At 41.0% G+C, this 21,659-nt stretch overlaps 2 protein-coding genes across 20 annotated transcripts in view; one reads left to right on the top strand and one right to left on the bottom strand.

The window, feature by feature from the left end:
• On the bottom strand, nucleotides 1–11,550 carry GIN1 (gypsy retrotransposon integrase 1). 2 transcript variants are annotated; one of them, XM_080572819.1, is made up of 8 exons: nucleotides 11,419–11,550; nucleotides 8,034–8,179; nucleotides 6,889–7,082; nucleotides 5,469–5,774; nucleotides 4,591–4,779; nucleotides 4,330–4,494; nucleotides 3,607–3,895; nucleotides 1–617 (listed from the first exon to the last, which is right to left on the bottom strand). In XM_080572819.1, exons 2-8 carry the CDS (start codon nucleotides 8,170–8,172, stop codon nucleotides 319–321), a joined length of 1,581 nt encoding a protein of 526 aa, XP_080428945.1. In that variant the 5' UTR covers nucleotides 8,173–8,179; nucleotides 11,419–11,550; the 3' UTR covers nucleotides 1–318. The 2 variants fall into 2 exon arrangements, with proteins under 2 accessions (XP_080428945.1, XP_080428946.1); XM_080572820.1 differs by having other exon boundaries at nucleotides 4,591–4,719.
• Nucleotides 11,344–21,659, top strand: part of PPIP5K2 (diphosphoinositol pentakisphosphate kinase 2) — a 52,444-nt gene continuing 42,128 nt past the window's right edge. For 14 of the 18 annotated variants that reach the window (XR_013943099.1, XR_013943100.1, XM_080572764.1 and 11 more), the window contains exons 1-2: nucleotides 11,557–11,697; nucleotides 20,784–21,182. Coding sequence is in view for 15 of the 18 variants with exons in the window: in XM_080572764.1 (XP_080428890.1) it covers nucleotides 21,039–21,182 (144 nt within the window). In the remaining 3 variants the exon portion in view is untranslated. Of the gene's footprint in view, nucleotides 11,433–11,556; nucleotides 11,840–12,405; nucleotides 12,526–20,783; nucleotides 21,202–21,659 lie in introns of those variants that run through there. The other 4 variants (XM_080572766.1, XM_080572767.1, XM_080572765.1 and 1 more) reach the window with 4 other exon arrangements.

Here is a 21,659-nt window from a genome sequence, read left to right as displayed (position 1 = left end):
GATGAAAACTCTTTTACTAGGTTGTGACAGTACTTCTGGTAATCAAGTGATTACTTCTCAATGCCCACATAAATTAACCACTGGTCACTTGCAGTGTTCTTAAATTCAGACAGTAGTAGAACATGTGCTTTTACTAGGTTGTGCCTACATTTCGTTAACAGAGCGATTGCTTCTTAATACCCATGTAAATTAACCACTGAATACCTGCAGTATTCTTAAACTCATAGAGTAAAGTAGATTTGGCTGAGGAATTTGGAACTGTTCGGTCTGCCACAGGTGCTCCAAACTGCCAATGAAATATGACAGGAGACCACTTGCTTAAGTGTCTTCTATCTTGGTCTGAAGCGTCCAGCAAGGTGAAGGCCATTGCTCTGGCTTTGCATTGTTTGGTTCAATGCAATGATCTTTTGTCGCCTCAGACTGATGTTTACCATCTGTTGAATCTTGGTCTTTGCAGGCTGAAGGTGGCATTTGCGCAGCAGACATGACTCCTCTCGCATAGGCATTTATTTCCCCTTCAGCAATAGGGTCTTGCTGGCTTGGATTATAAGATCTTTCAGATACGCCAATATAATCATGGTCAACAACTACTGCACCTTGTAAGAAGTAGTGGTTGCCTGCAAAATAAAAGTACCCATTAAAGTAGATGCTCCTAGTTTGCTGAAAGCCGTAATTAAATGATAGTGAGTTGCCAACTTACTTTTCAAAACTATTTTTGTAAGACGACAAGAAAGTTTGAAGGGCAGGAATCTGATTATATGGATTTCCTAATTTCACTAAGCACCAAATATTTGGTTGCATCTCACATATCCATAAAATAATGCTTGCAGTACTTCATGTTAAGAAAGAAGGGTTGTCTTTTTTTTTTTTTTCTACGTCAGTGGACTAGCTTGAGGCCTGCCATAGTCAGCTACTGAACTAATAACACCTTACATGAACAGGCATGCAGATTCTTCCGTGTTGTACACCAACTCACAAAGTAATGTGTCATCTCCTAACTATTGCTAGGAAAATCACAATTCAAAACAATAGACTTTAAGAAATAAAAAAGAAATAAAATACTTTTATAGAATTTAAAGACCATAATGTTGATTGCTACTGTATGGTACTATTGAACTTATCTTCTATCTAACATATGCTTGCCATGTTTGATTTTTCCAAGTGAGTTCAAATAAAATAAAAATAGTCTGACCAGCCAAATTAAATGGGTAAGTGTCCTCACGGGGTTTATACTTTTGTTTTGGGAGATGACTTAGGGCCAACCTTCTTGCTCAGATGAGGACCCTCATGTCAAATCAAGTATTTTAGGGGCTACAATTTCCTTTGCAAGTTATGTTTCTTGACAGATGTGTCCTCAATCTTCCTACTTGCACTTTTGAATCATTTGAGCACTGGAACCACTGGGATTCTCTTGAGATTAATATTTAAAGTAAACCACATTCAAACAAGAAAAAAATATTGCTTCAGACACACAGATGTACACGTGTACAAGGTGTCCGGCAACCTCTGCCAGGCTATACAAACATCTGGGTAGTAAGCAACAACCCAGGTCCACACAGACTTTTAATCTGTAATGCCTATACCAAGAGCACATATCAGCACACCAGCTCAAGATTTATCTTTAGGTCAAGATTGTTACAAAAGGTTTGAAAAATACCTTGCTTCTTACCTGCAAAAGATTTTCAAATAGTGTAAAAAAATAAGCACTCCATTTCCAAGGCTTGTCTTTCCTGCTGAAAAAAGACTAAATCCACACTTCTAGTGTTATACAGAGAAGATACCCTGCTCCAAAATCTGAAGTGTAAGCAAAATACTTAATAGCACCTACAGGCCACAGATACCTCACCTAAGATGCACTTTTTCCACATTTATTTCACAGAGAACACTGCAAATGATTTGCTCCCATTCAAGGTTATGCAAAGGAAGAGCCAACAGACTGTTACTGGAGGGCAGGAGGAATAGTAAATAAGTTGCAGACAAAACAGTCCACCCCTGCTCATAAAGAGAGGTCCTTTGTTACAAAGATAGGCGTGTTTCTTTACAGATGAAAAAGCTGTCATTTACTGCCAGGTTTCACTACCCTTATTGTAATGAAATAATACTCCCTTTCCTGACTTCTGTTAGGCCATTTGATAAGGCCTGTCAATTACTTAGCACAGTCCAGTTTACGTTTCTGTACAATGTAAATATGTATGAATATAAAACTATAATTTTAGAATTGATAAATATTCACAATCCTTTAATTTTTTTTTTTGCCTGTGTCAAACAACTAATCTTCAGTCGCTTCCTGTGAAAGGGAAGAAACTCTCCATTTACTTTCTGCTTCTGCAGTATTTATTGGTAATGGTGTTATACACCAATCCTAGAAAGACAACTGCACCTAACTTTGCAAACAGTGCTACAATTTACCAAAGTCATTGCAGCAACTGGAGAGGACCTGCCTGCAGGACACATGTGACTTCTTCCTCACAGCTCAGTAATTCAGCAAAGAGCTGGAAGCCACAGAATGATAGTCTAAGCAAGAGCAGTGTCCAGGAGAAGTGATGTGATACTGCTGTTTTTGTTTACTCTAGCTGCAATAGAGGCTGACAAGTGACCTCAATACCAGCTTCCCATGTGAAATTCCAGAATTAGTTTCAGACTTGCATGCTCCTCAGTTTTAGGAGGTGATGGAAGAGATGGCTGTCTCAATACAGTTTATGCACTTTGAAGAACTAGGACTTAACCACACATGCCAAGAGGGTAGGAATTTCTTTTCAAGAACCCTGAACAACAAAGCAGTTCTGAAACAAAAGTCTTCCAAACACTGAGTACTCCTTTTATTCCAAATGCCTGAAATGACCCAAAGATAGCATCAGCAGAAAAGAAACAGCTGCTGTTGCTTGATTAAGGCAGCACCATTGCAAAAGAGTACTCTGAATGTGTAAGAGAAACATTGTCAGTTGATTTCCCAAGTGTTCGGGAATTTCCGCAAATTCTCCTTTTGAGCATGACATTTTATTGCTCTGGTACAAGAAACCTGTTTACCTCTTCAGTACTGAAATTTAAAACAAACTCTTCAAAAATCAGCTCTCTGAGGTAGTCTTTGTTTTTTAAGGTTTTAGCAAATAGGCCTTTTTGTTTAGAATTTATTTTTGAACAACAGGTACCATATATACTAGTCAGATAAGGCAAAAAAAATACATTCCCATTTCATGAGGAAAATGAATGTGAATCCTGGCTGTATCAAAACAGGAACACAGGAGTTAACAAATGCTCTTTGAATGCAGTTCAGCTGAATTATACTTCTCACATGTTTTGGCCAGCCAGCATGAACAGGGCCAAACCACATACTAAAAGCAACTTTAATAGAAACTATTTTTAAACCAACTTTGAACATGATTCATTAGCTCTGTTCCATGCTCTGCATAGATTTGAAGCCACTCACACTCACTGCTCTCATTAATGAAAACTGATTACATTGCTATCCAGTGGTTTAGTTCACACTAGTGACTGAATGATACCTGCTCACTGTGATAAACTCACCTAACACCAAGACATGACAGCAAAACTTAAAAATACATACATACATATATATATACACACACAAAATACACATGTATATACCTTTTTCATTGGACCCTCTTATGTATGGCTTGAGGTGAGACATCTTGATGGGTCTTTTCAACCTGGATCCTGTAGCATCTCTTAATATTGCACAGCCATTATCTGTGATATAATCTATAATACAAGGACCGACCCACTCTGACTGGAAACGACCATCTTTCCACCAGTTTTTTCTTTGTCTGAGGACTTCATGACCAACTTTAAGTTGAAGGGTATTTAATTGCTTTGGCTTCTTTTTGACAGTGATTTTGTTTCTGGTTTTCTGTTCTTCTGAAGAGGTTTTCTCCACCTGCAAAAGATATAGATGTGAAGTACATTTTCCAGAAGTAATCATGTATTTTCATAACATTGTTTAATAATGCAGAAACAAAAATATTAGACGTCTTTAGATGTAATTCATAATGCGTAAAGCTGGGGAGTTCTGTAAAAGGGGATTTTATCTTCATGTTCTAAGTCAACAGTCCATAGGCAATGTTTTTCAGCTTCCATGCATACGCACCCCTCTAAGTCAAATATGAATCTCCTGGAAATAGGTCTCCCCTCTTAAGTTTACTCCTTCCACATACATACAAGCATATGTACACTGGAATCTAGGGATCCCAGGCCGAAGGGAAGAAAAATAAAAAAGATGTATTGCTAAAGGTTATACTTCGAACTTCAAATCTTTCCATCTTCTCTCTCTTCTGTCTCCTTCCTATTTAAATTTGAAATTATACCATTTACCTGACAATCTGAGGTTCTCTCTTCTTCCAGTGCTTGACTGGCTCTTTTGGTTGCTTCAAATATTTTGGCAAACATATTGTCTTCTTCCATACATACATTCATCGGTTCAACAACATACGGGTTACGATTAAACATTTGGAAATAGGGAGTGGTTTGATCTGGCTCCTGTTTAAGTGGAGAGCAAAAAGCAAGCAAATTTAACATGCCGTTTTGCAGGTACTTTGGAGGACTTCAGTCGAAAAAGGAAGAACTTTGACTTACCAAATTAGTCAAATTGAAAGCATAGGCAATAGCAGACAAATGTTCATCCCAATCATTTGGATGGTCTGTGCAGTATTTGTTAAGGAAAGCTTTGATTGTCTTGCATGTTCTTTCATTTACTTCATCAGTCTGAGGATAAGACAATACTATTTGTTTCATTCCAAACAGTGCAAATAGTTCTTTGTTTATCTTAAAAAGAAAAAGAAGACAATTATTGAAAGTTTCTACCTATTTTGTTGGTAAGATGGTGACCGAGCACAAACTTTTCTATACATATTCCCACATAACTGTACATACTCAGTAATGAGAGCTAAAAGAATCAGTATGGCTCTGGAACCAGTAATAGGTGGTTTCTAAAAGCACTCCTGCCACTAACTTGATTTGTCATTTTCTCCATATCATAGCCTCATGATTTCATGATCTCTGAAGGGATCAAAAAGTGAGAAGTTCTTCATTATCACTGTATCTAAGGATATTTTTGACATTGGCCTATCTGCTATACTGAGCAATATGAAATACTTGACAGATGAAATACAGCAACATGTTGGTATGTGAAAGCTTGAGCTGCTTCAATTAAGTGACAAGATACACATTACATATTTTTTGCTCTTTACCAAAAGAAAACACCCCTGAGAAATGCTGTTTTATTTATTTATATATATTTATATAATTTATTTATATAAATATTACAATTGCAAATAATCAGTTTGTCAATTTCTGAACCTACTTTTTTTTGATTAAAGAAAATAAACGTTCAGGTATCAGATTTATGTTGTTTTTTTTTCCTCCCACAAGACTGGTCTAAAATGTAAGTTTAATATGGGGAAAAGGTGTATTTTTCTCAAAAATAAACAAACAAAAGCTCAGTAAAGACATACCTGATGAGCAAGCTCCTTCCCTTGATCAATAGGCATTTTTTGAGGTGGTCCATATAAGAAAAATACACTGATGATTGCCTTAGCAATTTCAGCTGCTGAAGTGTCATGCAGAGGCAAAATAACAGCCCATTTTGTGAACAAATCTATCATGATTATGATATACTTGTGGCTTCTGTTGGTAACATTAAAAGGTCCCACTAGGGCTACAGTGACTGCTGTCCAGGGGTCCTCTGCTTTGATAGGATGCGGTTTGGGTGTGGTGGTGGTCGTATTCTTTGCCACTTGGCAATGCTGGCACGCATATACCTAGCGCAGAAGCCAGGGGAGATGCTGTCAATAAAAAGTGATGCTGAAGGTTTACAACAACAAAATATCATAAATCTCCATTATTCCTCTCTAAGTCAGATCAGACCCAGGCAACGTCAGATGAACTCATTTTATCTTTTCCTATGAATTTTTATCATTAGGTTTTTCAGCCCCATGATAAAAACAAAACAAAACCAAACAATAGTGAAGGCTAGGAGAAGGAAATGCACAGCAGTTCAGGATGAACTGTGCTCATCCTGAAAGCACTGTGCTCTTTCAAGTCCATAGTATAAACTTTAAAATTATCATCCGTAAATACTAAAGGAAGTATGAAACATCTGGATTGAAAGCAAAAAATCCCAATCATTTCCCTTTTGGTTCTATTGTGTATGCTGTGGCTGTCAAACATTGGCAGTAAGCACCACCTGCCACACATAACATGGGTCAGCTTTAGCTACAGGACAGAACCCCTTTTCTAAGTCTGAAGTGAAAGCGAAGACTCATTTTCAGTTCATGTTACAGTTGCACATGGACTCTAAATACTCAGGTGATAGAGCAAGCTGATAGCAGCAATAATTTTGCCACAAGGAACATGTTTACATATGGTTTGCTCAAGGATCAAGTTCTGCCTAGGGATTATGTCAACGTATATTTGGGTAAAGGAGGAGAAGGAACAGTCCTAAGCAGCAATTTGTTTACCTGCTTCCCAAACATGCCTAGTTCGAAGGCAGAGGCCATTTTTCATCTGCCAGCAGCCACTCTGGCCAGCAGTACACCGCGGGGATGGTACACTGTATCCTAATGAACATACGCAAGACAGCTTGCCAAAGAAATTCCTCCCAAAGACCCCATGTGCCCTGCATACTGAAATGCAGTATGGCTCCCCACCACTGGCTAATATATTGCAAACTACAAGGTTGAGAATAAAAGAAAAAAAAGAAAAATAACAAGAAAGCACTGTGCTTTGGCATAAAGTCCATTTAAAGTTTGATTGTAAGCTTATGTTTCCTCATCATGAAGCAGTATGGGTGATTACCGTATCAAAGTCATATGATTACAAAGTGTTTGCAACAAAGACTACATTAAAAAATATCCTGTAGCTACGAAACCATACCCACTGTTTGACATCATTTGTTACAGAGGTCCAGTAGTAATTAGACTCCACTAAAGTCAGTGTCCTTGATATACCGTGATGAGTGCCTGCAGCATTTACATGGCATTTTGCAAGAACCTTTTTCTTCTCTTCATCTGAAACAATTACCAGGCGCATTTGTTTTCTGTCTTTTCCGACATAGAACAATTTATTTTCTGAAAGAAAAATACCAACAAGTTATACACGAGTGCTTTGCCTTCTGCAGTTGTTTAGTTTAGTAAACTATTGGGCATGACCCAGTATAGAATTTAGTAAGCCATCTTCATTTTACCTTTGTGTGACAGTAGGTTTGGTGTTTTTTTGGTGGTCGGTTTGTTTGTTTGTTTTTGTGTGTGTGTGTGTGTGTTTGTTTGAATTTTCTTTTTAACTATTTTCTCCCAAGAGCCAAGGGTTCACCAATATTTATTAATCTGGGCATGAGGTGTTACAAGGGCAAGTCAGAATGCAAACTATGTTCTCACAGGAAGTCCAGCAGAAACTAAACCTAGCACTGGGAGTGAGAAGGAAGAGCAGGATGTGTTATGAGGCATATTGACTGCCTGCCAAGTAACCATACATTGTGATCCGCAGCTTTAACTCCTCTCTGCTTTTTCTCTGCAAAGGCTGGGCAGGTTTGATGGGATCGAGCACACAGCAAACCACGAAGGCTCAATACCTGAAGCTTTCTTCATGGGGATATAACAAAGCTAGGGTGGGTGGGGAGTCACTCTAAGGTGACAGACAGCAAACCCATGCTTGCATTGCTGCCCACATCCAGGGTGCTCCAGCCCAGGGCCAAACATTCCCTGTCAATACCTGCAGACCAGGGCTTGTCCTCCTGCAGTTCTATGAATCACGGGTTGCAATGGATACAAATCCAGTATCTAAAACAAGGCTTGGCTTTCAGACAGATACATAAAACCTTTCCAGTAAGGACTAAAGCAAGTTGTGTTTCTGCAAACATTCTGTTATATATTAACGTGGGATAGGCAGGCTGTGTGTTTCATGAAGGATATATATTAACATCACAGCATGCTGCAGAGCAAGATAGCACTTTCAATTTTTGTATTGGTAAATCTTCACCTAAAAAATTAAAATTTCAGGTTAGTTTGAAATTATATGTTTACCTTTGAAAACAAATTTTTTGGCTGCTCTCCTGATTCCACTTCGTTCACTTGATAACGTGGTGGGATGATATTCCCCCGTTCTTTTGTAGTATGCAATCTGCTTCAGGTGGAGGCCACCGTTTTTTCCACTGCGTACCATCGCTAACCTGCACAAAATGCACAGTATTTGTCAGATGGAGCAACTGCCACAGTAGCATATCTTCAAGTTTCTCCTAGTTTAGTTTAGACTAGTTTAATTTACTGGATTACTGTAGTTCAAACAGAGGTATCCTGATAATGTAGCACGTTGACTCATCCAACTGAGCTGTCTCTCCAGAAAGCTTAGGGCAGCTGTATTTTAATCCCATGAATTGCTTCGTATCTTTCAAGCTTTGTGCCCGAGAGCCTATCACACCACCCACTGCACTGCTTTTGATAACCTACACCGTCATCAACATGAGCGATAAGGATAAGGAACACTACTCAACACACTACTTTGTTGTATACAAAGTTAGTTTTGTCAACATATATTTTAAAACTTCTGAACCAATGGAGTCTTCCACTGTATTCATTGCAGAGTGGGGAAAGAAATGAGACCAGAAAGAAATAGCTCTTCTTATTCTTAAACATTTGGATAGCTTCCCCATACAGGTGTGCTAGGAATTAAACGTGTCCCAATAGCCACCCTGATGAGAAAACAGACAAATAGAGAAACCAACTCCCCAGACAGAGACTGACACAAATTTATTTTTGTCATTAATTTGTCTGACAACTGGATTCTGATGTCCCAAATGTGATTCTGCACATAAGTAGGCAGTTAATTCCCTCACATGGGCTGACTGATCATATTAAAAAACTAAAATATCATTAGTAAAATACGTCATTGGGGCAGGAAAAGTTTAGGTCTACCATGAGTAGCCTCAAAATAATTATCAGTTAATGACAGACAGACATATTCATGCAGACACTATGTGATTTCAGTGTTTTTTTGTTTTTTAAGATCTGCTCCTCCATTAATAAACAAGTAGATGGAGCAGCTCTTTGATCCTGCTCTAATTGCCTCCTACAAGAGCAGGATCAGACTTGGAGTCTGCCATGTCACAATTTTTTAATGAATGCTCGTTATCCAGAGCATTCGCTAAATTTCTTCCTTATCTTTGCAGCGTCCCAAGACTACACAGTGTGGCAATGCATAGCCTGCTAAAAGCAATAATCAGCCTGTCTGCCCTATCTGCTAAGTGGCACATGATTGTGGGGAAAATGGCAATATCCAGTCACTCCAGCATCCATGCAATTTCATCATGCGGTGATGCTATTTGAAAGCTTAATGTGTAAGTCAGGATATTTATTTTCCAATTTCAAGATTCTCACTGCCTTTACTATACGGGGAGTTGGAAAGAGGTAAAAAGCTCTACCGTGATTATGTCTGCTTTTAGTCACACTGTTTCTCCCAGAAAGTGAAATGCTGTATGTTATTTATAGAATATCATATTCCTCGTATATAGCTGGGCTGTGTTATCAACATCAAATGAATGCCAGGAACTTCACATTCAAGCAATGACAAGACCTTTGCCCCACTGAATACTTCGTTTTACATAAGCAAGACCTGGCTTTCACAAACAGCCAAGTCTCTTGTCATTCAACATTACAATTTTAAAGCAGTTCTCTCCTAACTGAGAGAACTTGTACAGATAAAACGCTTAGCAGTACAACCCTCTCTACCAGGAAAGAGGGTGTTTCAGAAAAGGAAGGACTGAAGCCAGAACATGGCACTGTTTCTAGCAATCTTGGCTGGCAGAGCAGTTTCTTGGAAATTTAGAGCTGATAGTACAAGCCAAAACAGCTGACAGAATTGGTAAATTGGATAAGAGCAGGAAGGAAGGTGAGGCTACCATGATAAGGGTATTATTGTTGTTGTTTTAAAGCAGTTGATTAACTAGCATATCTGATAAGAAAAGATTATTTTAACTGTTCTTCACCAGCACTCTATTTACAAGGGATATGCACTTAAGCTTCGCTCAGGGCTTCTCCTGAAGGTGAATCAGCAGTTACCCAAGCACATCTGGAAGTCAAAAGGTATAATTCCTCACTGAAACATTGGGATAAAGGACCATTTTGGTTTTACAGATTTTCACATATTGCAAGAAAACACATTCCAGAACAGCCTGTATTCTTTCAGTAGTTTTTGCTCATCATGCACATCTTGTTTGAGACAGTGAATGTTCTCTATGCAGCACATGGCTGTGGGCTCTAAAAAATAAAAATGTTGCACAGCCATAAGACACATCTGAGCAGGACCACAGCTCATACTTCAGCTGAAGAGAAGTTGTCTTCATTCCTGCTGTGTCAGTTTCTGATATAAAAACTGGGTAGAGTGCACATAAACCAGTGAAGAAAGAACACATGATGGAGCATCCACATGCATTTAGAGTACTGACCAGGATCCTAAACTATCAAATTTAAGTACTGGAGCAGACTGCTGGATCACTGCCTAAAAGGAAGACATTAAGTGCGCTTCCTGCCTTTATATTTGGTTTCCTGTGCCCCTACTCATTTTTCCCCCAATACTACGGTCTTTATAGTTTGTTTTGCTCTATCTTGGGAAAAAAATAAATCTGAAGACAACAAGTTATGTGATCTTCCAGTTTTATTTTGGAATAAATCATTGCTACAGGTAATTCGTATGCTACCTCTGCCAGTATTTGTAACTTATCTAGCACTCTATAAAAATGATGTAATTATACAATCAATAATCAGTTCCCAACACTTTTTAAGTAGGAAAAGAAAGCACTGCTTTACAGTCAAGGAAAATATTTAGTCAAAGAGATCGAAAGTTTCCTATAACCCGGCCTCTTTGTTTGAGTGTCTTAGCCAAAGCAGTGGTAGCTCTTAAGACTCGGCTAATTCGCTTTTTAACATCCAGTTTCCCTCAAAAACACTACGGTAACTGCGAGGCGGTTTCCATCCCAGGAGCCAGCACTCCTGGCCGCGCCAGGTGCCCCCCACAGGGGCACCTTACAGCACCTGGGCGCTACGGGAGGCTCGCAAGATGGCGCCGCCCGCCCACGGCCATGTAAGGCAGTAAGGGCCCGCGGCCATCGCGCGGCGAGTAACTCGCTAACGCTGGGAAGGAAAGCGAAGGGAAGCGGCCCTCACTGCCACCCTCCCGCCGCGCCCCAGCCACGCCCCCCTCCAGACTACAACCCCCATCATGCACCGCGCCGCTCTCAGCCCCCCCCCCCCCACGCGGGGCACGCCGGGAGCAGGCAGCTCGAAGCGGCAAGGCCCGCACATGCGCGGAGCGGCGCCGACGCGATCTTTTTTCCTCCCCCCCCACCTCTCCCCACCCCGTCCCGCCCTGCGCGCCGCGCCCCTGGCCAGCCGTGGGGCGCCGCCTTGCACGCACCTGCTGCAGCCGAGGTACCACGGCCGCTCCCCTCCGCCCTCCTCACCGCGGCGGCTGCCACCTCCCTCGCGGGACTTATGTGGCGCCCCCGGAAGCGCGGCGGCAGCTGCGGGCAGGGTGGGGGCGGGCTGCCGCGGGGGGCGGGGCGAGGCGGGGCGGGGGCGCGCGGGCACGAGCACGGGCACGAGTACGGGCACGAGCACGAGGCGGTGGCGGCTCCTCCATGGGAGCCGGCGGGGGCGGGGACGGCGCCGGGCGCGGCGGCGGCGCCACGCACAGGTGAGGCGAGGCGAGGCCGCGGGCGGTTGATGGCGGTTGGCGGCGGTTGGGGGCCCTCACAGCGCCCCCCCCCCCCCCCCTCGTAACGGCCCCTATCGAGCCCCACGGCTTGTGGTTCGGGCAGAGTAACAAAGCCGCTCGGGTATGAAGCTGGTCCTGGTAGGGGCAGCCGGCCGGTGCGACGGGACGTGTTTGTGCTTCACCCGTGAGAAACGTGGGGTTTTTGGTGCCGGTTCGCGTGCGCTGGCTGGCCGGTGCTTTTGGCTAAGGAGTTTTGTGCTCCTGGCGGCTGTGGTTAGAAGGGAGCAGGCCCGCAGGGGCTGCCGGGGCTGTGGTACTGGGCTTTCGCATCTCTGCAAGTATAAAGTCAGAGTAAGAGGCTCTTCTGTCCGCGAGCACGCGGGGAAGCTGTTTTCACGTCTTTGAATCGGATCTCTAACAAAAGCCGGCCTTCCTCGGAACATCCAGAGTTGCTGCAAATATAGGTGTCTGCGTGAGATGTGCCTGGCAAGGTTTGATTAGGAAATGAACTTGACAATTAATGATATGGAGGTTATCTGTTCTGTGGCTGTGCGGGAGCAGCGCTAGTGATGCATGCCAAGCATCGGTTTGTTTGCCTGTTTTTAAAAGTTCTCCTTTTCTGTCTGAGGGATGACAGTGATGTTTAGCAGAATGCTTTTTTTTTTTTTTTTTTTTCTTTTAAGGCAGTTCTGACTCTTGTGTTGAATGATTTTAGTAGTTGACATTCCCGTTTCAACTCTCTGACTGCTGAAGGGTTGAAGGCTGTGAGAAATGCAGTATTTGGGGTGCCTCATTTTAAAACTCTGAGTAAGTTTCAGCAGACCTCCATACGCGTGCTGAAAAGTTGTACTTTTAAGCAGTGAGATGTTAGGAAAAAAATGGTTCTGCGAGTGAATAATTTGATGAGGGAAAGATATTTGCATTGAAAAGATATTTCACTTTGTTAACTCTAAATGTCTAGAAATATTTTGCTTAACTGCAGAATTACTAGGAAGGAAATCAAAGTCAGCAAGCTAGTTACTGTCTGAAAACTATGGCCATTGTGTTTTAAGACTAGAAACCTCATTCATCGACAACATAAAGGGCATGTCTTTGCTCTCTATAAGCTGGCTTTTTAACAGAATCCTGGTTCATATGGTTGTGTGGAGCTGTAAAGTTTTAGTTGGCTGGGTTATGCTGCGGTGATACAGAGGGTCAGGTTGAAACCCCACTTTAGGCACAAGCTTGTAGGTAGAACAGTTCTTGGGTAAAAACATCCATGTCTCTGGCAGATTTGGGCAACTGCAGTTAGTTGTCCAGTCCAACTATGTTATTTCAAGAAATGTAAGCAAGCAGCACTAGCCACAGTTGTTTCCAGTAGAAAATGCCAGTAAGGTGGGTATTTTTGGACTCCTGTTGGTCTAGAGCATAGGCATCACACTGGTAAGTTTTGGCACAGTAGGTATCTTCTGCTTGGAACCTGGAGCAGGGAGCTCTCTCCTGTAAGAAGAAACCCACAGCTTCAAAGAAAACTGTTGGTGGATGGGGAACGTGCAGTTAGATTATCGCAGCCTAGTGGTCAGAGCAGTTGAGTGGAGCAGAGCAAACGCTGTTTCTGTTCCCTCCTGTCTCAGTGGTTTCAAGTAGTTTATCAGAAAAATGTCTTGGTGGTTACCAAGCAGAAAAAAAAGCGTGAGTAAAAGCACCTGTGCACTTAAGAGCTGAAGATGGAGTGCAGGTAACAGTGCAGAAATTAACAGGCCAGGGAAAATGTTTGGAGCAAATAACTGTCAAGGAAGACTTCTGGCTCTTGTTGGTTCTTCAGAATGCTTCTTCAGGTCTTAGTAGAGCAGTGAAGTGAAACTGAAAGGTTGGTCAGTCTCAGTTGTGGAAAGGGAGCTGTTAATTTTTCTGGTTGAGTAATACGTAAAGTACTACATGAGAGTGGTTTTGGAACAGTGTACAAAATATTTGTGGCATTCCTGTAAACAGAAGGAATTTGGTGTTTTCGCAGTTGTCTTTAGCATAGGCCATGGCTTTTCATCTGTCAGTCTGAGAGTTGTGCTAGGCTTTTGGGTACAGCCAAGTGGCTTACTAAAAACAACAAATGGAGACTACTCCTCAGCTTCTCTGTTGTATAATTCGCATAGTGTCACCTCTTTCTGTATGATTTTGGAGCACTCGGTCCTTACATTTGGCAGTCTCATACATGAGTATGCTGTTAGCTCCCAGATTTCAAACTCTGCCAATTCATCCTTTCTGTCTCTCTTCTGCTCCCCCCTCCATGTGCTTTCTATGTCACAAACAACCCAACGAACCAACCTTCTTTTGTGGTTTGTTTGCACCTTAAATTGGGTTGCAGAATTGGAGTTATTAAACAGATCAGATGTCTTTTAGTGGTAGCGAGGCAATCGTTTTTGCTGTTATTTATGCAGGTAATGAAAATGTTACTTACAGCAGCTCTAAGAGGAAGATGTCAAAAAGCTTTTGACATCTTTCTGAGACAACCTGAAAAATTGCTATTAAAACAGTTCAGGTTTTCACTGCTTAATTTGAATTGTAAGGAACTGGTAATGGGTTCATAGTGGTTTGAATATTCCTGCAGCAGTAAGAGCTGAAAGGTTAAAAGGGGCAGTGTAGGGGGACAGGCCAAGGGAAGGACTTGTTTTGTGTATGTTTGTATGTTTCATGTACAGAATGCTGTAACAGATGAGTAACAGTTACACTGCTTTTACAGCTGAATGCTAAAATACAAATGTTGCAAAGTCTTTTGTAGTTGTTTTGTTATAATGTTTCCAAAAGAAGTTTTCTTGAGAGTTTCCTGATTTAGAAATGTTCTATAGCTATTTAGTGTATGATGTGGTTTTTGTTTTTTGTTTTGTTTTGTTTTTCCATGAAATAACAGATAAGAAATGTTTCTTTATTTCTGTTCCATTACTTCCATTAGAGTGCAGTAGAGGTAGTGTTTGTTCTTCTGGTAGTGGTCACTACACAAAAGAAAATCTGGTGATATTCTTTGCCTTCGGTTTTACAGGAGTTGAGTATGTTTTTATAAGTATTCATAACATAGCTGTTAAAACTTTGAGCCCCTTGTGCATGCCTGTTCTCACCAGTGCTGCTGTGCTGAGCTGATTTGTTGCTGACAGTTACTGGAATGCTAATCTTTATGGTCTAAGTAAATATGGAAATACCAGGGCTGGATTCCTGAGCTGTTGAAACATGTAGCAGTGGGGACAGGAAAACTCTTTGTGGAAATGTCCTTAGTAAGTGTTAACAGATTACTTTTTGTTCTTGAATTCCTGTTTTGGAATATAGTTGTGGAAGTGGAGAACTGTTCTGTCAGAAAAAAGAATATAGCGTGCCACTGGAGTGAATGCTAAATTTTGAGTGCCTAGTGGCTGTCAAAATGTGTGATTCAAATACAGTCCTATTTGTATGTTAATGTTAAATTTGGCTGTGTATCACTTTGTCTAATTTGAAAGTTCTTTTATACCTTTTATTAGTAAGTGATACTAATAGTAGTAAAACTTAGAGTTACTTCTCCTTTGCAGTGTACTATTTTAATGCCACCTAGCTTGCCGGGTAAAACCTAAGATGAGTTTATTTTAAGGTGAGAATTTAAAATAAGCAGATTTACTGTTTTCTTATTCTTTGGTATGATGTTTTTTGTTTTTGTGTGTGTGGTTTGTGTGTTTTTTGTTTGTTTTTGTTTTCCCTCAATATATCATGCAGTGGTCATGAATAGGAAGCTTTAACAGAGGCAGAATGAACTGGTTGTACATTTAGATGAAAGTCCTTTTAAGAAACAATGCTCAGTTTAATCGAGGTTTTCAAAAATAACAGATTTTCAATCTGTAAATTGTAGAAGAGAACCCTTGTGTAACAGCTGAGGTTGAAAGGCAACACAGTCTAATTAATTTTACCTGGAAGGGTTATGGCACAGGAGGAGATCATTGCCTGAATTTTCTTGCTGTTATGTCTCTGGGAATGTGTCAGTGTGTATTCCAAGAGGAAGCCTTGCGTTTTGTCTTGCTTAGATTGTAATCTTCTCTGTTTGGGGCATGCACGTAATTATCTAGTCTTCAGTGTCTGAGATGTATGCTCATGCACCAGGTACGAGAGGATCTAGCACAGAGCATCTCTGCCCTTACACTGCTGCTACTGGACAATGCCTTATGGTATGGGACATTCCTCTGGTCAGTCTGGGCCCGCTGTCCTGGCTGTGTCCTCCCATCTCCTGGTGCACCCCCAGCCTCCTCACTGGCAGGGCAGCACCAGAAGCAGGAAACAGCCTGGCTCTGTGCAGGCATTGCTCAGCAGCAACTAAAACACTGGTGTGTTATCAGCATTATTCTCATCCTAAATCCAAAACATAACACCATACCAGCTAGTAGGATGAAAATTAACTCAGTCCTGGCCAAAACCAGGGCACTTACTAATACAGAAAAATAGTAGCTGAAAAGAATCATCCGTGCTGCCAGCGGCATCAAGATTGGGGTTGCCTTAGTAAACAGCAGTAGAAGTTTCTCTCAACAGCGCTGAAGTATCTCTCTAACAGTCCTTCTGAGGGAGTTGTGACTGTGTTTCAGGATAGAGCTCTGCATCTCTGTGCTCTGCAGTTTGATGTTTCTCATTGATATACAACTTGAGAAACATGTGTTAATCCAGCCGTCATCTAGTTACCATGTGGTGATAACTTCATTTTTGACCTCAGGTTACTGTAGAAGTTTTAGGAGACTTCTGTAAGTTATTTACTGTAGTCACAGTCTCTTACTCCCAGATTTCTCTTTCCATGTCTCTTTTCTTGGACTCTTGTTATTTCATGTGCCACAAGAAAGAAGTGGATTCCTCTCTTTTTACTGTAGTGAAGTATTTGGAGGGAAAGAGCTTTAATTCCTATTTCTGAAAGCATTTATTCTGAAAATAAATAATATATTCATTTATATCCTGACTCAAATTTATGCTAATGACAGTAGCTTGCAGCATCTGCTGTGTGGAAGATAAGCTGGTAACCACCAGCAATTAGAATGCCACTTTATATGCAATTCAATGATTCCGTGCAGTGATTTTTAAGTGTGTCAGTATCTTTTCTTGATCCTGTGTCTTTGGTCTAATTTTTACAAGTTGTCTGGAAACCCTGGGACCCAGTAGCAATACTAGAAATGACAATCAAGTAACTTATCTACCTGCACAGCTAGTTTATGAAAGAAATCAATCACAAGATTTCTTTCACTTCTTCTGCAGTACTTTCACTTACTTTCTCTCCATAGGAGAGAGTGAATTGCATCCCATCTTTCATCCTGTATTGGTTCAGCTGAGAAGTAATTTGTATTTTGAGATGGCATTCGAGTGGCTATGCGTAAAATGCCTGCCTGCATTGTCTCTCTAATCCTGAAGAAAACACCAAAACAGCAGCTGGAGCTCTGCCAGATTTCATGGTGCCATGTACCTTCCTAATGTATTTTACCAAGTCACGTATCACATGGGTCTGGAGTAGACAGACATATCTATTCCAAAGTTGATATAAGAATGTGTGCTTCAAATTTGCAGTTGAGTGTCACCTTTCCTTTAGGTTTATAAGTGGATACTCTGAACAGTCTTCCAGCAATAATGCTGAGTGTACATTCCTCCACGAGAATTGGAGGAGTTTGTCTGCAGTTGAAAACTATGTGATGACGAAGAGAGTTCTCTACTTCAAACTAGTATCTTGGAAGTCTTGTAAACTGACCCAAGAGTGACACATATGATGCATAGCTCTAACAGTGTGTTGAGATAGGCTTGTGCTTTGCAAGCTACTTGTTAAAAGACACCGGTGGAATAGAGACCAGACTGCCTTCAGAGGGGTGAACAACGCGATTAACCTCACAGGAAATGATGTATTAACTCCAAGCAGAGTAGGTGATTGTCCAAAGTCCATTTTTCACAAGCAAACTTCCACCTAATGGATTTACTTATCACCACCACCAACAACGCTCTCCAGACTCTTTGAGTTAGGAAGGTAGAAAAACAGTAAGTTTCAGATAGGTTTTTGAGGGAGTTAAACATGTCAGTTTATCTTTTTGTGATTTGTAGACTAAGATGTGCTTTCCTTTCAGTCTTTATTTGTATGATTTCTTAACTACTTGCTTTGAGAAGTAATCACTTCCAATTAGAGACTCAACTACTGCTAGAAGTTCTCATGAATCACAGAATCATCTAGGTTGGAAGAGACCTCCAAGATCACCCAGTCCAACCTCTGACCTAACACTAACAAGTCCTCCACTAAACCATATCACTAAGCTCTAAATCTAAACGTCTTTTAAAGACCTCCAGGGATGGTGACTCAACCACTTCCCTGGGCAGCCCATTCCAATGCCTAACAACCCTTTCTGTAAAGAAGTTCTTCCTAATATCCAACCTAAACCTCCCCTGGGGCAGCTTTAGCCCATTCCCCCTCGTCCAGTCACCAGGCACGTGGGAGAATAGACCAACCCCCACCTCTCTACAGCCTCCTTTAAGGTACCTGTAGAGAGCGATAAGGTCACCCCTGAGCCTTCTCTTTTCCAGGCTGAACAGTCCCAGCTCCCTCAGCTGCTCCTCGTAAGACTTGTTCTCCAGACCCCTCACCAGCCTCGTTGCCCTTCTCTGGACTCTTTCGAGCACCTCCATGTCCTTCTTGTAGCGAGGGGCCCAAAACTGAACACAGTACTCGAGGTGCGGCCTCACCAGAGCCGAGTACAGGGACACAATCACTTCCCTAGCCCTGCTGGCCACACTGTTTCTGATACAAGCCAGGATGCTGTTGGCCTTCTTGGCCACCTGAGCACACTGCTGGCTCATATTCAGCCAACTATCAACCAGTACTCCCAGGTCCTTCTCTGCCAGGCAGCTTTCTAACCACTCATCTCCCAGCCAGTAGCGCTGCTTGGGGTTGTTGTGCCCCAAGTGGAGGACCCGGCACTTGGCCTTGTTGAACCTCATACAGTTGGCCTCAGCCCATCAGTCCAGCCTATCCAGATCCTCCTGCAGAGCCTTCCTACCCTCGAGCAGATCGACACACGCGCCTAACTTGGTGTCGTCTGCAAACTTACTGAGGGTGTACTTGATCCCCTCATCCAGGTCATTGATAAAGATATTACAGAGAACTGGCCCCAGTACTGAGCCTTGGGGGTCTCCACTAGTGACGGGCCTCCAGCTGGATTTGACTCCATTCACCACGACTCTATTGGCCTGGCTACTCAGACAGTTTCTAACCCAACAAAGAGTACGCCAGTCCAAGCCAAATGAAATAACCAGTCATCAATTGCTTAACTCCACAACCTCTACTGCTGTCACAAAGTGCACTGTAGGAATATGTAGGGGAAAGAAAGCTTAAAAAAACACAAATCTTTTAGATGACCTTCTCTTTATCTCCTTCAAGGGGTTGCTTTTCCTTCTTTTTAAGGAAAGCTTAAGTTTTAAAAAGTTCTTAAGACACACATTTTATGTTTATAGACTTTGGGTGGGGAGAGAGGAGCAGAAGAAGCTGTTCCAAGAGAGCTGTTAAACTTTTTTCAGCCTACCATTTTTATTTTTTTTTAATCTTTAATACCATTTATAAATTTGTATTAGTTGCCAGTATATGTTGGCAAAATAACCTTCGCCTTTCTGAAGCTTGCTAGAAGTAGGACTTGAAAAACTTGCTTTCGTCACACTTTTGTAAACAGAATTGATTTCTCACAAAATCTAATTTCTAACTCTCTTGGGAGCAAGGTGAATTAGGTGTTTGAAGTTTCATTTTGCTCTTGTTGCTTGAAGGACAAATGGCTGCAATTTTATATGATAAGTGAAAGTAACTTTATTAATGAAAATGAAGGAGAACAGATGAGTAAGAAATGTGTTTAAGGTACAGGGTTTTTTAATTGACTGTTGTCACTCCTGGATCCATATGTGTCTGTTGCTCAGACCTCAGCCTCAGAGGTAGAGGCAACTGTATTGTTTACCCATGCTTAACCTATTGCTCTCTGACTTATGACAGATCCTTTCTAGGTGACTTTTGCTCCATTTACCACCCTCTTTCTGAGGAAGCTGAATGGCTGATCACAGTTGGAAATTTACTATTGCTTCACTTGGTTCATAGAACAGTCATTTTGGCAGATATTTAAAGTCAAATTCAGTTCTGCTGAGGCATCGTTTTTGAATGGCACTTACATAATGACCTGACTAATAGACAACTTAACCTAAAGCAATTGATCAGATGATCTTCTAAACAACTAACTGCTTATTAGCTTTCTAAATAATTGTAATGGATTATAATTAATGGTATAAATCCATGCACAACATACAGCAAGAACAATTACTAATTATTATGACAGAAGGCTGAGTGTTATGTCTTTGTTTCTGCAGCCAATTTACTTGGCCAAGATCTTATTTTCACATGACTGGTTAAAAGGGTACAATGTGTGCTCATTTCACTGGTACGTTACTGTGTTGAGGTACTTTTGATAGACGGCAGTGGTAGTATATACCTCTGTAAATATTAATTTTTCCACGTGAAAATAAAGCAACGCTTTGTTGCAAATAAATAAGCATGTAACATCAAGTTGGCGCATTAAGAATAGTTCTAATGGTGGCTTCATATTTTTCATTAGCATTTTCATCTGCTTGCTATTGCACATTTGATCAGAAAACGTTGGGGAAGATCAACTGATGACAGAAATGGGAGCTAAGTAGCAGAAATATTGGAGACTTTTGTTCTTTCATCTGTTGTATAAAATATATGGTCTGTACTTTACCATTCTTAAGGTAGAAAAATGCATTTGACAGTTTTACTCTCCTGAGTTATATTGTCTCATTTTAAAGTGTGAGTCAGTAGTTTGAAAATACCTTGAAAGTATTACCCTTGCTCTAAACATACGTATAAAAGTGTAGTCTGTGTACTCTGTAGTGTTTTATTTCTGATGCTCTTCTCAGAGATATATAGATGTTCAAATGCGTTTTCTAAATGAGGGGTTTATTTTTATGTGTCTTTCTCAAGTGTGGGTTTTGTTTTTTGTTTTTTGTTTTTTTTTTTTTGTTTGTTTCTTGTTGTTGATGTTTATTTGGATTTTTTTAATATTTTTTTGTAGGTTAAAAAATTGTTCTGTCATCTCAGGGAAGCAGTAGCCTGTTGTGGGTCTCTTGGAGCAACAGCGCAAACCAGTAATGAGCAAGTGATACCAGTTAAACAGTGTCTGGTTGACGTCATCACAGTGGCAGCACTGCTCAAGCAGCATCAACAAGTACGGGACTTCTGTGCTCCCAACTCACTGGGAAACATGCCCAGTATCTCAGCTGCCAAAGTGGCTGCAGTTTCTACGTAATTCTCTGTAGATCTTGTAATCATGTCTGTTAGCGCAACAGAGAATGATCCTCCTAGATTCTTCGTGGGTGGAGAAGATGGGGAAGAATTATTGGATTCAGCCAGATCTACGGATTATGAACACTTTTATGACCATGGGGAAGAAGAGGAGGAAGAATATGATTCTGTATGTACTGTAGGGACATGTATGTACTATACTGTATGTTCTCTAGCATTATTTTATTTTGAAGTGATGTTGAATCAGAAAAGTATAATATTGAAATGGTGTTCTGAAATGGGAAACGCCTGTTCATATTCAGACAATGATCTATCGGTTATGTTTAGAATTGCAGCACACTTGAAAAGTAGGTCTACCTTGGATTTGAAAGTGGATGTGCTGTACCAGGGCAGCCAAGCTTTGCAGGCATGATTTGGTTCTGGGACAGAACTTGATAGCCTAAACCTCTATTATTTTTATTTGTATAACTAATAGCAAAAATAGATGGAGAGCTTTTATTTTGTGTATGTTGTCAACTGCTGTAGAGTTACCTTTGAAGAGCCTGTTCAAACTGAAACTCAGATTTCTTTTTCATCTTACTGTTGTTTTCATTAAGATCCAACATGTTTTTATTCTTATTCTTTACCTTGGTGTATAGAAAGTGCA

The sequence above is a fragment of the Anser brachyrhynchus genome (assembly GCF_964034855.1).
Source record: "Anser brachyrhynchus genome assembly, chromosome: Z".
Classification (NCBI taxonomy): Eukaryota; Metazoa; Chordata; class Aves; order Anseriformes; family Anatidae; genus Anser; species Anser brachyrhynchus.
The sequence above is the reverse complement of the archived record's forward strand: the minus strand, read 5'-3'. Positions and strand labels throughout refer to the sequence as shown.

Coding starts and splice junctions, on each gene's coding strand:
- GIN1 (XM_080572819.1), bottom strand. CDS start 8,172: ATGGTACGCAGTGGAAAAAACGGTGGCCTCCACCTGAAGCAGATTGCA. Junction 4,780..5,468: donor GGAAGGAGCTTGCTCATCAG/GTATGTCTTTAC, acceptor TTTCTTTTTAAG/ATAAACAAAGAACTATTTGC. Junction 3,896..4,329: donor AGAGAACCTCAGATTGTCAG/GTAAATGGTATA, acceptor TATCTTTTGCAG/GTGGAGAAAACCTCTTCAGA.